Genomic DNA, 17,719 nt, shown 5'->3' with positions numbered 1-17,719 from the left:
ATCAGAATTCATAAAAAATGACATTTTCTGTTCAAAATGCCGGACTTCCTGTGTAACTTAGAGCATGTGTCCAAGAGACTTTTTTGTAGGGCTTTGTCTGATATAATAGACACATAAAGGTCATTGCTGTAAGTCAAACCATATTGTGGGGCTCGTCAAAAACATAAAATAGGTGGCGCTATAGAGCCTAATCCTTTTTGACCCATGCCTGTCGCCCATAAAATACGTAATTTTACGCGACTCTGGAAGCGTGTGCAAAATTTGGTGAGTTTTTGGGCATTTTAAGGCCTCCAAAAAGGCAATTTATTTATGGCGAGAATAATAATAATAATAATAATAATAAACATCACAGATACAATAGGGTCCTCGCACTTTCAGTGCTCGGGCCCTAATAATAATAAACATCACAGATACAATAGGGTCCTCGCACTTTCAGTGCTCGGGCCCTAATGAGTTTTGTCAAGCACTGATTAAGTGTTACGATGAAAATTGCAGCAGTTTGTGTCATTTTTATGCTAAACAGCCACGTGGGACTGAAGTGACATCGAATGTTACTGTATGTTGCCATATCTGAGACAATTGATCAGTAACAAGGAAAAGGTGTGGGACCCCTTCTCACCACAAAATATGTTGTTGCGATAGTATATTTTCCAGTCATGGTCGTAGTTATCAGGCATCAGAACGGCTTGTCCTAAAAAAGAGGAAAATTGTCTACGTGGACGAGTGAGGGCGCAACGCGCCCGAACCCTTTAGGGGGGTCCGGGTGCATGCACCCCCGGGAAAATTTTGAAAAATAGACTCAAAATGGTGCATTCTGGTGGTCTCAAAGCTCCATAATCACATCTTTTATCAATGCAAGAATACACACAAAAAATCTGAATTTTTGCAAAGAATGATGCATTTTGATAACATAATAACACGCATTCATCATCATGGGTAATTCTTCATGCATGAATAAATCTTGAAATGAAGATAATTATATCTTAAACTTCTACAATGGCCAGAATCCCCCTTTCCCACCGAAAAAACTAGGGATGCACCGAAATGAAAATTGGAGGCCGAACCTGAAGCCGAATAAAATTTAAAGACTTGGCTGAATACTGAGTACCGAATAGCCTACGGAATGCGGTTGTTCACAGTTTTTCATTTATTTTGCCATTTTTTTCACAATTGCATAGATAATAACAACAAAAACAGTAAACTAATGAGTTGAGCCACTGTCAAGCAGCTGGCGATGCGGTTGCTTAAATTGACCAAAAGGTGGCTCTCTAACATCACAGTTTGTGTACTGTGCGTGACTCTGACGCTGGTTAGTAATTAAGGAGTTAAAACTCACTCGCCACTTAGGGGACTCAGTAGCCAGCAGAAACGGCAGTAGGAGCATTTATTACATTTATTAACTGTAGTACCGCTATTATGAGAGGTTATTTCTCACAGTATTAGCCTAAAGGGACTTAAGTCTGATTTATGGTCCCGCGTTACACCAACGGCGAGCCTACGGCGTAGGGTACGCGGCAGTACGCACCGTACGGCGCGCGTCGCCGCGTACCCTACGCCGTAGGCTCTGCGTCGATTTAACGCAGAACCATAATTCAGGCTTCACTCACTTCAATTTTCTTTTCCCCGTTCCGCGGAAACCGCAGACATTTTTTGCTAAGACCAAAATCCGCGGAATTTCGCGGATCCGTGGAAGATTCTGATGCCTGAGTTATAGAAACTTTGTCAAGGTCAAATCAAGGTCAAACTGACAAAGCCTTCACAAACCAAGAAAAAGCGGTCCAGCTGCCTTCTATTCAAAATTTTGAGAAGTGGTGGATCTAAAACACCCCAGTTTCCTCCAAGGCACTGGGCATAAACCACAACCAGTCCTGCATGATTTCAGCTATTGTTACATTGGATGGTTTGGGATAACGTCGCCTCACCGTACTGCACTCTCAGGGGATCCTGCATGCAGACAAGTCTTTAAATTTTATTCGGCTTCAGGTTCGGCCTCCAATTTTCATTTCGGTGCATCCCTAGTTTTTTCGGTGGGAAAGGGGGATTCTGGCCATTGTAGAAGTTTAAGATATAATTATCTTCATTTCAAGATTTATTCTACCGCAGCGGTAGCTGGGCATGGCTTCACGTTGCTGCTTGTTTAACGTGTCTGAACCATTTGTATGTTTTTCTAGTTTTAGTAGGATTGTGCAGACAATGTGATAATCTGTCACCACGCTTTCCTGCCAAGTGCCTGTAAATATAAACATGTCAGTCATTGTATTGTACTTCCCACTGGGCCCTTTTAGCTTCTCCAGAAATGACAGTGTCACTTGTTGCTTAGCGCTGTATGCTACTGAACAACTGTTCAATTTCATCTGTTTATCATGCTCACTTGATGCCCTTCTGGATAACAATGACTTGATTTGTTCTAAGTTGTCGAGCTGTGAAAGATTCTGAAAACAGAAGAGACACACAGACAAAGACGCGTCTGACTACATCCACATCTGTTTGAGTGGACTCGTTAGACGAGTCAGAGTTGAGGTCTGCAGGTCCTGCACTCATCCGTTTGTAAATTGCACGAGGGACTAAAGATATTTGTGAGTCCCAAACTGCTTAGCAGCATATGGACTCACAGCACAAACAAGATAAGAAAACACTCCAGGAGTCTGGGGAGGTAGCAGAGGCGATCAGCGGTGCGGTTGGTGGGATCCCATAGGGCTCTAAACCATTCAAAAGCTCTCCTCTCCAAATAAAATTATCTTGCTTCTGTTGATAAGTTGTCGCGATAAACTGATTTTCTTTTATGTCTTTGTTTATTCTCTGGGCTTATTTACCATCCACTACTGTAGCTACCGGCGTGGCTGCCACACCCGCAGTCCCGAGGTTCATACAATTTCTACCCTCTCAAAAATACATAATAAAAGGGCTGTCAATCAATTAAAGTTTCAATGGCAATTAATGAAAAGATTTTCATAGTTAACTCACAAATAATCATGCAAAAATGTTTCTGTTTTCCTTTAAAATGATATTTTTTGAAATTAGAATAATACAACTTTGTTGATTAATTCTAACACAAAATAATGGCCAATTTAACATCCTGCGTTTTAACCAGTTTTGAAAAAACATCCATCCATCCATCCATCCATTATCTTACCCGCTTTATCCCTTGCGGGGTCACGGGGGTCTGCTGGAGCCTATCCCAGCTCATTTTAGGTGAGAGGCAGGGGTTACACCCTGGACAGGTCACCAGTCCATCACAGGGCCACATATAGACACACAAACCATGCTCACAATCACACTCACGCTCACACCTACGGGCAATTTTAGAATCATCAATTAACCTAATATGCATGAAAAAACATAGTTTAAAAAAAAAAGGTTGTTGATTTCACGTCCATGAGAGCCAGTGGCTAGCCATTATCACCTCCTCATCATCACATCTACAAATGCTAAGGAAGTTATCGGCAGTTAACGCCAACCCAGCATCGGACAAACCCAGCTTTCTGATTTTGCCAGCGAGACAACATCTGGAAGCAGATATTCTGCTGTAAATGTTGAAAAGAGCGAAAGAGCTGGCAGCCACAGCTAACTTTCACTGACATACGGTGGCCGTGTTCCCATCGTCTTCCATGCGTCACACCATTCGTGGCTAATAGGGGTGTAACAATATATCGTGCCACGAAATTTCGCGATACAAAAACGTCACAATACGTGTCGTGGAGGTGACAAAGTGTACGATATTGCGATCGCGATATTGGGTTATTAATATTAATATATTGTGTTGACTAGTAACGCGCATCCGACCGCGCATGCCAACCGCGCCTCGACCCGCGGACCAAAATCTTACTCCGCTCAGAAGAAAGTAGTACCGTTTTGCGGTCCCGATCACGGGACTCTTGCAGGGTTTTAAGCTCTGAACTTTTAAGTCTGTTGTAGAGTGAAGCCTTACCTTATTAAATTAAATCTTTTTCGGGTTGTGAGTAGGATAAACACGGGGACAACTTCTGCTGAGTTCCAGTGTACTTTAATGTCCGTTCACCAGTGTAGGATTTTAGAACATCAACACAGCACCTAGTGCCGTACTGTGGCGTATCACTCCGCCCAATCTAAAACAGACTAATCACTACAGATAAACTGACTAGTGTCATTATAGTCCCTGATTTACATCAGAATATAAAGAATATATTTATAAAATAATGAACCCTGAATTACCAAAATAACCTTTTAACAAAAATAAATCTCCTCTTACACTTATAAGGTGAGCATGAATCAATCTTTTTTATGATCTAAAATTGTATGTATTTATTTACTTTTATTTATTTGATTTTAGTTATTACATTTTTGGAAAAGAAAAAAGTCAAATCATACATGAGAGAAACTATTCAGTTTGTGGCAAAATATTTTTACTTGTATGAAACTGAAGATTCATAATGCAAACCTGACATTTACTTTTAGTTCAGTTTGTGGAAAATGGTTGGCCTGTCTTTCTCTTTAAAACTTAAACAGTTATAAAGCATTACAAACTGTAACAATAGGGCAAATGCACAGCATTGTTTTGTATTTTGTGTCTTTCAAAAAAAAAGAAATTTTTTTCCAGTCATATGTTCCTCATGCAAGGTTGTTAAAAAAATACTGCTATAATATCGTATCGTATCGTTATCGTGACCTCACGTCTTCCATGCGTCACACCATTCGTGGCTAAGACTATACAGTATTATCTATTTATTTTTACGGGGAAAAGAGACTTTAAACCCGCTCTTTTATATAACCAACTGTACTTTACCGTCTTGTACAGCTGCATTCTTGTTTCTGCAAACGTTGGGCTGACGGTCATATTTACTGAAACATGGCGTAAAACAAGATTGCTGTTAACACTATTATTAATGTTATATTCAACAGGTCGGAACTAAATAAATAGTTGTTTTTTTTACAGTATATGCATCAAAGCCACTTGGTTAGATTTAGAAAACCGTCACAAAGATGAACCCCACTGAATAAAGGCAGCAATAGTTTTTACCTTCCTGCTTCTGTACCTGATAATGTAATCAATGGATTAAAATACAAAACAAAACAAAAACAACAAGAAAGAGTAAAAAATGATGAGATGAGTATGTAAATGTGAACAGAGAAGCTGGCTATCCTCCGTGTGCACCTTAGATGGATGGTGAAGAGTCGTGGACGAGAAATCCCGTGGGATGACACCTATCCTACCCCCCCCCCCCCCCCCCCGCATCAATATACCTTATTTCCACCAGAGGAAAAAAAAAAATTGCACAGAAGTGATTGATGGTTTTACTGAATTTTATGTTAATAATTTAAATCTACTTTGCAATCTCCCTGTTGCATATTTCCTCACTAGTCACAGTCCGCACTCAGCGGATATTTAAATATCTGGAATATTTGTCATGACCAGAGTGCAATCAGGGGGAAAATTACAGCCACATCGCATTCAAAATTGGCAGACAGTGTTTTGCCCCAAGAGAATTGTCATTAGTAACACTCAGCAGTCAATGCATGCCTCTCACAAATGGTGTTTTGGAAACCTCAATGATACCCTATTCATCCTAAGTACAGCCTTAAACTTCAGTTTGAGTGGAGTGGCATCAGAGATAAGAAATAAATCTGGAGAAAATCTGCCCACGGTGCCCATGGATTATCTGAATTAAACATTTGGTCCCTTTGAGCATACAATTGAAGATGATATTTTTAATATCCCAGAGTAACTGCTCAGGAAAAAAAAAAAAAAAAAAAAATCAATCCACCAAAGGGGGGAGGGAATATTAGTAAATGAGTTAGCCTCTTAAAGTTTTGTTGATGTGTCTTTTATAAAAATTCATCACCACCGCTAAGCCGCTCGAAGCAGCCTGGCCGACAAGCTAATAAATGAGACACAACAACGGTGCTCCGCTAGCTCCGTAACACGTGGATCTCACTTTTTGATTTGCCGTCATGACTTTCAAAACAACATAAAAAAAAGCATGCATCAATGTCATATTAAATTTAAACATAAAAAAACCTTGAACTGAACAAAAGAAGTTAAGTTATACAAAAAGATGTCTATGGAGTATATGGGGGGGCTGTCTTAAAACAGAGTTTCAAATTAACTTGTAAACCTGGGGCTTTTTTAAGAGCCTGCAAGATAATTGAAATAAATAAATGGTTCAAGGTTCAAGATTAAAGACTCAGTTTAATTATGCAACCAGCACTGTAACAACAGAATTACAACCCGTTAATGCTGCTCTCAAAAAACAACATCCTATATACTAATGAATAAATAAATACATAATCAAGTCATGAGAATGAAACAATTTTCATGGTGATGAATTAAGTCTCGCAGCCGGAGGGGAGGACCTGCTCTGAAACGTAAAGCCATCACAGCGAGATGGTTTTCTTTCCTGGTTTGGCTCTCCTCCGACATCGCAGGGATTCCACTGACGCTCATGAGATGGATGCTGATCATCTTCAGTTTTAATCACCTCCTGATCTGTCAAGTCATCGGGGGGTCAGAGTTGCACATGGAGGAGCTTTTTCCTATGGCAGAACCTTGCTCATGTTGGGTCTGGTGAACATATTTTTTCTTTGCTATAGATAGATATATAGCTATAGCTGAATTCCAATTTTTTTTTGTACAAAATGTTAATAAATATCTAAAAGTAACTGTTTATATGAAGTATGGGGTGGGCGATATTGCAAAAATATAATATCACGATTTTTTTTAAAAATTACAATTTTGATTTCATCATAATCTTAAAGGAGCTGTATGTAAGAGCAATAATAAAACGAATCATAAAATGACCCTGATATGTCAACAGACATTTAAAAATCATGTTATTTCAAATACTTATGTCACTGACAACAGCACTCAATCCAGGATATTCCAGTTTAAAAAGAGGAGTTGCAGCCCTCAACTGATGTTGATGTTGTCATTTTTTGTTTTGGCCTGAAGCTCCACCCTCCACCTATCTCCCAATCACCAAGTCAGTATTGTTTCTGAAGCTCCACCCTCCACCTATCTCCCAATCACCAAGTCAGTATTGTTTCTGAAGCTCCACCCTCCACCTATCTCCCAATCACCAAGTCAGTATTGTTTCTGAAGCTCCACCCTCCACCTATCTCCCAATCACCAAGTCAGTATTGTTTCTGAAGCTCCACCCTCCACCTATCTCCCAATCACCAAGTCAGTATTGTTTCGGCATCCGGGTTGCCAGCTCGGCTCTAATTATTGCAGCCATGGCAGCCTACGTTCCTGCTGCATTCTGCAGCCTACCTGGCAACCTCTGGTCGGGGGGAGGAGGGGGAGGGTACACGCCGCTCAACAATATTTTGAAAGTGACTGCAGTACCAGTTTTGGACATTTCTTACAGATGGCTCCTTTAAATAAAAACAGGCAATTGGATAAGTATTTACGGCTGAGCAGCTCGTACCGCGGGGCAGCTACTTTAAGCAGGCGTTTGAACCTCTCATTTTTGTACTGTCTTGAACAGTAGCATATCCTTTGCGAGATGAAAAGGTAACAGCTTCTGTTACTTCCTTCCATCGCTTGCTTGACTTGTCAAATGCCTGTGTTTATGTTATCTGTTTTGGTCTCACACTAACTCAAATCTGAGTGGTGACTGATCCAAAAAGGACGACTAAAGACAAGACCAGGCTGCAAATGCCCAGTTAAATCGGATGAGTCTATTTAAACCAACATAATAGGTTTAAAGTCCTCCTCTGCTCCAAAAGCAAGTCGTGGCACGTAGACAGTTCGACATCTGAACTGTTCCCAGATTAAATTTAATAACCGTTTAAATGTTTCTCTCAGTTTAAGTAAAATCACAGCAAACCTTTGTACTGAGGTGAAAAATGTAATAATTTATACGCCTTTAAAACCAAAATGATGAGAGAAACAGCAAACGTCCTATACGAAGATAAATGTACACGCCAAAGTAAACGTATCACTTAGAAAAAGAAACCAGACACATGTTTTACTCGTCATTTTCAGCTTGAGTTGTGTCTTGTCCTCTCAGTGCTGTGGTATTTGTAGATGTCTTGGGACACGATCCACAACGAAGGCGTCACATCACATCTAATTAAACGCTTATTTTCGAGCTCAGGTGCTAAGCTGTAAATTTCTGCTCGTGATTGTTCAGCATCAAGCGGTTTATAGCTTCTGCTTGAGCCGACTACAAAGTGGTCCGGATCACAGTCCACCATCCATATATCCAAGTTATGGAAACCTTCATATGATGTAATATCTGCGCCTACGGAGCAATGAAACTTTGAAAGTGTTTTGTGAGAACATGTATTTTATTTCCTCAGCAAAGAATAGTTCAGTCTGAGCAAACCAGTTTAGTCTGTCCTAAAAAAAGGAAGCCATCAACCTTCACCAAGGTCTGCTTCTGATTTACCGTCTGCTTTCTGGAAGCTATTTCCTTTTTTTTGTTTTCCCATCCTGTACTCAGAAAGTTCAGTTTGCTTTCACAGGTTTTAAAATCAAATAATATACCTCATCCTTAACCCTGTCTTACCCCCCTACCTAGCATCCTCCAACTCTGTAAAACATTGGTTCTGTCGGATGGTGCGCGGCCCTCTAATCTCAGCGTTGGCTGCGCGTCGTCGGCTCTCCGCAGAATAAATCTACCGGCTCCAGTTGTTGTACAGTCCACTACAGAATTATCAAATTGGATCTTCAATCCACCGAGCAAAGTTCTGATTCCCTGAGCTGATGTGCAGACCTCCGGCAACACGGCAGCGTTTTAACTCGGCCCTTCAGAAAACTAATCAAATCGTTCTTCTTCTACGGCAGTTGAAGCCGACAGGGGCGATGCGTTTCTGTGATGAAGATAAAGTAGCTAACAGCTCGCTAGTTGTCAGATAATCGTCTCAAGGACGTGCACAGTTTTATTACATCTTTGTCCTGCCCCAAATGCTGGGGCAGGACAAAGTCTTTGCAACTCTACAGTTAATTCACCAATTTACAATCAAAGCCCACAATTGAAAAACAACATAGTTCTCAGTGTTTTATCATGTTTTTGAAACTATTGTGTAACAAATTGCAAGATATTTCCATGCAAATATATAAAGTTAATTTTAACAAGCTTGAGATAATTATTAAAAAACATCAATCCTCCTTCCTTCTTTCCATTTTCTATATCCGCTTCATCCTGTGCAGGGTCACGGGGGTCTGCTGGAGCCCGTCCCAGCTAATTACAGGTGAAAGGCCGGGGTCCACCCTGGATAGGTCTTCAGTCTAACACAGGGTCACATAAACAGACAACGCACGCTCGCACTCACACCTACGTGCAATTTGGAACTGTCAATCAACTTAACATGCATGTTTTTTGACTGTGAGAGGAAGCTGGGGTAACCGGAAACCGGAGTACCCAGATGGAACCCACACAAGCACGGGGAGAACACACAAAACTCCACACAGAAAGAATCTCGCTGATTGGAACCAGGAACTTTTCTTGCTGTGAGGCACCAGTGCTAACCACTAAGCCACCGTGCTAAAAAAAATAAAAATCATTTAAATTCAATTTGTATGGTGCCAAATGTCATCTCAAGGCACTATACACAGCTTGTACTTCAATGTGGGTAAAAATATGTACAGTAATCCCTCGTTTTTCACGGGGGTTACGTTCCAAAAAGAACCCGTGATAGGTGAAATCCGCGAAGTAGCAGCCTTTATTTTTTTTACAATTATTATACAAGGGTTCAAATTGCAGAGATGAGCACCGCCCCCCCGCCACCTGAGTAATTGGATTTGAACGGGAGAAAATGAAAAGTACAATAAGTACAGTAGGACAAATTGTGACTCGCACGTATTTCGCTGCTCTTCCGACGGTGCCGCTGCATCCTGACTCCGCTCTGTAGCGTCCTTTTCTTCTAAAGCCCGCGGTGCAGGTGTGTTTTTTCGAGAGAAGAACATAGTTATGGGTAGTTGTTGTCGCTCTTTTTTCTTCTGGGCAAAAAGATTCTTATAAAACGACATTCCACCATCGATTATATTTGAGAACTGTGATGAACGATTCATCAAAGGGTCCTGTTCTTGAGCTGCTCGCTGAAGTTCATTGGCCGTTCTCAGCTTGTTGCTAAGCGACCAACGTTGTTGATACAGGAAGTGAAGAAGCGCAGTGACTGTTTAGCCAATCAGAATGCAGGACACCATGAAAGGTGAACCGCGTTATAGCGAGGGATTACTGTATTCCTTTTTTTTTTTCTTACTTTTATTTAATGTTCTGAAAGTGTGCATTTATTTAACTTCAAAAATTATTGAGTTAAGTTATGTTGACGTATATTTTAATGCATGCAAATTGGATTTTCCTTCCCAACCGGGAGTCAGAACTGATGCTCGACACCCCATAACCATCACCTGTACTGCGAGAAAAAAACACTTATTCAAGGAAAATAGTTCCACTCACCTCAATTGGTGTCTCTAGGAGGTGGTCAAATCAAGCAGCGCTGCAGTTTTCTGCTTCCCCAGACAGCACACACACACACACATACACACACACACACACACACACACACACACACACACACACACACACAAACGCGCAAGCTCATGCATGCACAAACATCATCTAAAAGCTGAGACTCCAGCTGAAGCAAATACATTTTTTATGTTCTCCAGCATCTTCTGTCAATAAAGTAGGTTCACATCTCTTTGCAGAGGCAAAGACACAAGACAAATACCTCAAAATCCAACATTTAACTTGCGGGAGGTGTGATGTATTTCAGACAATCATACAGGAATTCATCTGCACGCACGCGGTTTCTAGGAAAACCCACAAAAGTGATTACAGTGGATTATATGTAGCGGAGGAGAGGTGAGCGGAGGTCAGAGGGGGCGGCGCGAGTTGGGGTCAGAGCAAAAGATAATCTAAGAGAGAATGAGAGGATGATGTCCAACCACGATTACATCGAAGCAGAGAGGTGTTGATGTGGATGATAAAGTGAGGGGGTTAGTCAGAGCACCCTGAGGATTTACTTCCACTCTCAACACTCAAGAATGTAAATATCGCACGGCGTACATCAATCCTCAACAGACCTCCGAGCTTAATGGGGAGGAACAGTCACCCATTCACAACACATTTCAGCCGGTCGGTGCCCATGATGCCTCACTCCGCTGTAAATCTGCGCCGTCGGTACTCACCGGCTTATCTGTAAAGGGAATCGTCTCGGAGGGCGCCATGTCGTAATAAGGGGGCTGCAGGGGGAGCTTTTGCATTTCCTCATCCTTGTCCAGATGAACCACCTGGAAGAAAAAGAAAAGATGATGACGTCGACTAAAGCTAAAATGCAGCAGCAGAACGTCACGTTGACAGTTTTGGCCTTTTTTTTTTTTATTTCATTGTCTTTGAAATGTGATAATGAGCAGAAAACAAGACTGAACCCAAAATCTTACATGGACCAGGTCCTGACAGTTGGTTCAACTTCGGCTGCTCTTCTAAAGTATGCATGCCAAAAGTTATTTTGTCAAATTTAATCACTTCCATATCACACAAGTGCATGACGCAAACCTCTGAAATAACTGAGCAGAAACCACAAAAAACAGCTGTAAAGCTGGAGGAGAGCTGGGGGGATATTATTTTCACACTTGAAGGTGAAATTTGATTAGTAAACAGATATGTCACAGATTAATTACAGCCTGGCAAAGCCAGTCTTTTCAATATGTAGATGAAGCTCATGAAAAACCACTTTATATTCATTCTACATACAAAGAGAAGCACATTTATGATTCTGATTTGAAAAACAAGCAATTAGGAGTACGATTTTCACTGGCAACATAAGAATATGACAATATCCAATCTGTGCAGCTGAAACCGGAGCTTTGGTGGCGCTGTCGCCTTATTGAGTTATTAAGCTTCTGTCACATTTCTTCTAAAGTTTTAGTGACCTTCATTTAAATGTCTTTGTTTGTTGTATCCTATTATTATTATTATTATTATTATTATTACTACTATCATTATTATTATTTTTATTATTATTAATAAATCATATTATGGCTAGGCAGTTAATTTTAGCATGAAACTGAAATATAACCTTTTTAATTTAAAACAATGTGTTCTGTGATGTAAACTGTTTGAAATATTCAATAAATGACCATAATGACGTGCTTGCGTGGGTTCCCTCCGGGCACTCCAGCTTCCTCCCACAGTCTGTGACGGGGTTTGTGTGGTGCAATAAAAATGATGGCAAGCAGATTTATTGTTGGTGGTGGTTTTGTTATGTCCCTGCTCCCACCCTCGTGCTCAGCACTGCAAAACAACCCAAAAAAACAAACAAAACAAAACACTATTTACAGATATGTACGTATGTAAGAGTATTCACTCTCAGGGTGATAGTCCATTCATCTGTAATCTGTAACCCTTATTCAAACATGTCAATAATTCAATTCTTAAAGGGAAAGTTCGGTTTTTTACAACCTGGACCTTATTTCTGGCATTTTTTATGGTTGTATACTCACCCAGAGGTGTTTGGTGTAATTTGGAGTCCTTCGGAAGATATTAGGAGTTTTTTTGCGAGTCGCTTCTCCTTATAACGGTAGCGCATAGGGCACCGCCGGACACAGACGATGCAGCGTCTAAATAACACAGGATTGCCGTGAAACTCGTTCATTTCTTTTATGAATCACTAGATCTGCTTCCAGGACCTGTTGTCTACATCCGGGGCTGTGTGTGTAACAAATAAATCAGTTTGTAAACAAGACCTCTGAACTCATGACGTCATCTCTGTGCGCGCATCGCAGACACAGCTCTGTGTACAGCTGGAGTTCGCTACTGTTAGTTTACTGATAGTTATTTGAAACATGTCTGAATATTTGTCAAATTCTGAGGTTGTGGACGACGACTTTGAATATGATGGACGTCCTTACCGTTTTGAGCCAGAGTATACGGCTGAAGAGCTCACTGAACGGAGGACAGAGTGCGCGCACAGAGATGACGTCATGAGTTCAGAGGTCTTGTTTACAAACTGATTTATTTATTACACACAAAGCCCTGCAATGTTACAACAGGTCCTGGAAGCAGATCTAGTGATTCATAAAAGAAATGAAGAGTTTCGCGGCAATCATGTGTTATTTAGACGCTGCATCGTCTGTGTCCGGCGGTGCCCCGTTCACTACCGTTATATGGAGAAGCGGCTCGCAAAAAACTCCTAATATCTTCCGAAGGACTCCAAATGACACCAAACACCTCTGGGTGAGTATACGACCATAAAAAATGCCAGAAATAAGGTCCAGGTTGTAAAAAAAAGAACTTTCCCTTTAATACTTTCACAACCACTATACCTCTACTCAGACTCCATTCCTCCTACAGTCTCTACTGGCAACCATTTATCAATAAACATGATTTTTCAAACTATGCCATTTTATAAATGTGGCAGGGTGGAGGAGCTGCAGCCACTCAGGCTGATTAGGGCACAGGTGGGCCCAATCAGCCTCTCCACCCTGTCAGCCTTCATAAGGCAGAGCTGGACAGCAGCAAAGGGGCAGATGGAGCTGCTGCCTGAGAAGCTGCTGATGTGCTTCTGCACGTGTGTGTGTTGGTGAAACTGGTGAAATAAAGGGTCTGCACGAAACTCCGTGTCTCTCCATCCTTCGGGCGGGCCCCCGTAGCATCCACCCTGCTACAATAAATAATATTAAAACCATATAATTTACCTTCAATTGTTATCATTCCAATGTCATCAGCACAAAAGTCTATACAGTCAAAAAATAAATGCAATAAACAAAATAAACGTGAGGCAGGAAGTATCCGGGTCCGGTGACCGTGATGTCACCTCCCCTGTAGTTTTAACTGACGGGCGACTAACCGCTCGTGTCAGCCGGCTGAAGCGGCAACACCCGGACACAAAAAAGTAAGTGACGTCTTCATTTTTGCTTGGTGCTTTGTGTGCACCCATTAATCTTTCGCTGAAGTCCGACGTTATTATGTACCTCCAACTTTTATTGCTGTGTTTGATATATGGGCCGTGCTCCTCGTGACGGCGCTCTGTCACACAGTCCAAAAACATGCACGCTACTGTAGGTTGATGGATGATTCTAAATTGCCTGTAGGTGTGAGAGCGAGCATTCATGGTTGTCTATATATCAACCTGTGATAGACTGAAGACCTGTCCAGGGTGGACCCCGGCCTCTCGCCTGTAATGAGCTGGGATAGGCTCCAGCACACCCCCCTGACCCTGCACAGGATAACACGGATGTAGGATATTGATGGATATCCTATGGATGGTGATGGTAATATGATGACACACATTTAAAATCCAACAGAAGATGGAAACTATCCTGCTCCACATAGATGCTGCAATAATTGAGTCTCAGTCGAGAATCTATACCTGCTATGTTGGTTCATCTCACAACATTTTCACAGTAAACAATCAAAATATTAAACTTTCAGGGCTCCAGAAACTGCCTGTGTATGAATGCAAGACTTACCAATCTTATACATGGCTCTCTCTGCTTTTTAATAATCATACGTTTTGCAACAAATGAAACCGTTGGGTATAAAAAACATTCTATGAGAGACCAAAACCTACATAATTAAAAATAAAAGCAGAAATATATACTTTTTGGGGCAGCACGGTGGCTTAGTGGTTAGCACTCTTGCCTCACAGCAAGAAGGTCCCCGGTTCAACTCCCAAGCCCGACTCTGTGTGGAGTTTGCATGTTCTCCCCGTGCTTGCGTGGGTCGTATATATGTGGCCCTGCGATGGACTGGTGATCTGTCCAGGGTGTAACCCCTGCCTCTCACCTGTAATGAGCTGGGATAGGCTCCAGCAGACCCCCTGAGACCCTGCAAAGGATAAAGCGGGTATAGATAATGGATGGATGGATATATATTTTGTTTATCCTTTTCCTTATACGTGCGTTTTCGTCAAGAAAAATATATTTTCTGTTTTTCCTTTTCCGTGAGAATTAAAACTTTCATGCACAGCTTTTTAGGGATGGAGCTGAATATTCAGTTAACCGGATATTTGATGGTAAGATGGACAAAGGCAGAGCGTCAAATATGCTGTTGCAGCCATGAGAAATCACATGGATGATGCAAGTTGCAGCAGCATCATCAACTGCATCGGTGTGAATAACCGTGTTCAGGGTTGTGGGGCAAGGGCCGTAATGTAGGAGACCACGAGTGAGGACTGTAAACAAACAGATACACTCACAGGGGCCAACGGGACAAAGATATAAAACAACCAGGGAAGAAAAACAAGAAACTAAAAACACAAGGATACAGGTTTTCAAAATAAAACAGGAAGTTAACTAAACCCAAAAGCCAAAAGAAACCCTAGATGATTGGTCTTCGACCCTGGTCCTCTAGATCTACGGCCCTGCATGTTTTAGATGATTCGCTGCATCAACACATCTGATTCTAGTTAATGATTGTTATCAGCTTGGCATCAAGGGCTGCACCTGTCTGTTGTGTCAGGGCGTGCTGAAGCAGGGAAACATCGAAAACATGCAGGACCAGGGTTGGATCAGGGTTGAAACCAGTGCCCTAGATCAGTGGTTCCCAAACTTTTTTTGCCAGGCCATCTTTTGCATTCAAATGCGACTGCAATTTATTTCATATATTGAACATATGTGCGAAAAAACTGTCCATCTCTGTAAAAATAGATTTTCAATCTGACCTGGGGCCTGTACTACGAAGCAAGTTCAACATATCCAGGATATCTTTTCCTTATCCAGATTCACTAAGCGGGACAATTGCAATCACGCTAAGCGGTCACACGACGGTGGTTATCAACTCGGTAGATCGACCCAGCTTTCTCCAATCTGGATATGAGCGCGTGCACATAAAAGGGGCGGTGTTTTCAGCCAATGACCAATCGCAAGCATGGAGAAGTCCGCTGTCAGAGCCGCTTATTTCAGTAGCGAAGAGCAAACAATAATTTTACGGAAATATGATGAGTATAGGCATATAATACAGGCAAAAAGCAACACAGTTGCAGCTGCAAAATGCAGGAAAGACAGCTGGCAAAAGATCGCTGACTGTATAAATGCGTAAATTCATAGGGATATAGGGGTTAATTTGTGCCGGATCCTGCCGGAACAAGATCCGGCACCTCTCGATTTTGGCCTCCCTGCGTTCCGGGACTTATTTGGGCAGATCCGGCACCTCTCGTATATATAAAACAATAATAATATAAAAAAGTTTTTTTTAATGTATAAAAAATAATAATATGCATAAATTCATTTACAGAACAAATCCCAAGCATTTCATGTTGTTTATAAAGATTTAACATCATTTGAAAGAGTCGGAGATTTGTTGATGCAATGAAAAGATGGGCCAGCAAACCACGCCCCCGACCAAAAAAACTTTGGAACTTTGCTGGATCTGGGGAGCCAGCAGCGAGCAACGCAAACATGTCAAAAAGACAGTTGAATTTACTGTCTTTTTTAAAAAAGAAGGAAGAGTTGCATGATTCTTCAAAACGAATCAGAAAAGCATCAAGCGGCGATGAGGGCAGCTGCAGCGGAGCACATACACATGAATGGATTTGTGTCGGTTGCTGTGGATTATGTTCTCACTACAAATAAAAAAACGGGCTGAAGCCCCCCATAATTTGATCTCAGCCCCCCCAAAATTAAGAGGACATTTTTCCCTTTCCAACGATACCAATATCGTGTTTGTACAATTTAAAACGGCGTTATTTTGGGGTTGATGCAGCCGCGTCGCTGCTCCATTCCCAGTTCCGAGTTCCGACTTCCGAGGTACGCACATGGGAGCAAATAAAAAATAAATATAAAAACATAATTCAAAGCGGTAAGTAGGCTCACTTTCATATCTTAGAAATACAACAAGTACAAGGCTTTAGTGTTTCTATCACTCTCTGTTTTAGGATGATATCAGTATACAAAAGCACAATGAAATAGCATTGACATTACTTGCAGCAAACAGAAAAAAAAATGACAAGAAGAAGATCGGAGGGATCCTCTCACGATCCGCCGAGCTCCACTGGATTCTCTTCGAAAGGGCATGTCATTTTCCAAGAGAGCTGATTGGTCAGTGGGCGGTGCTTTTACACCCGGCGATCTGTATCTCGAACATAACCTGCTCCGGAGCAGGTTAGCTGTTCAGCATAAGTTACCATGGCGATGTGCCCCGGTAAGAAGTGAACCACCGTCGTAGTCCTGAAAACCCAGGGTTAAACCTGAAGTTACCTCGCTAACCCCAAATCCCGCTTCGTAGTACAGGCCCCAGCTCACAGAGATTGAAACAACAAACAGGAGCCAAAATCTGAACATTTGCTCTACAAAAATTACACCTTTAATCCCCACATCTTTTCAGTGATGTGGGTGGGCTTGCTTCATGTGTGCAACACATTTCTTTTTTTCCTTTTTACTGTACAATACAGTATGCATTACTTTCAACATATTTTTGAAAAACAGCAGCAACAGCTAAACAAATAATCAAAATGTCAACAATTGCTCTGCAAAAATGTCAGCTTTAATCCCCACACCTTTTCAGTGAGTGGGGTGGGCTTGTTTCATGTTACAGATCCTCTCAAACCGGGGTTGCAGGTGAGAAACTGCCACATGCATCTTCCTTCCAGTAGCACCGGGTAGTTGTGGGACCTGAAGCAGCAGGTCCTGGTTAGATTCCTGCTGGCCAGACCATTACTTCATGTCATTCCCCTTCTCTCTTCCCCCTATTTCCTGTCTCTCTCTCACTGCACATATGTGTTGAAGGCAAAATCTTAAAGAAATAAAAAATCTTAAAAAAAAATTATTATTATTATTTTTTTTTTTAAATGA

At 41.5% G+C, this 17,719-nt stretch overlaps 1 protein-coding gene across 7 annotated transcripts in view; it reads right to left on the bottom strand.

The window, feature by feature from the left end:
* The window catches only part of nectin1b (nectin cell adhesion molecule 1b), a 336,486-nt gene that overhangs the window by 93,992 nt on the left and 224,775 nt on the right, over window positions 1-17,719 (bottom strand). For all 7 annotated transcript variants that reach the window (XM_061719802.1, XM_061719796.1, XM_061719799.1 and 4 more), the window contains one exon: window positions 11,117-11,218. In XM_061719802.1, coding sequence (XP_061575786.1) covers window positions 11,117-11,218 — 102 coding nt within the window. The remainder of the gene's footprint in view (window positions 1-11,116; window positions 11,219-17,719) is intronic.

This window comes from Cololabis saira, chromosome 4 (assembly GCF_033807715.1).
Source record: "Cololabis saira isolate AMF1-May2022 chromosome 4, fColSai1.1, whole genome shotgun sequence".
NCBI classification, from domain to species: domain Eukaryota; kingdom Metazoa; phylum Chordata; class Actinopteri; order Beloniformes; family Belonidae; genus Cololabis; species Cololabis saira.
This window is presented reverse-complemented; position numbering and strand designations above follow the sequence as displayed.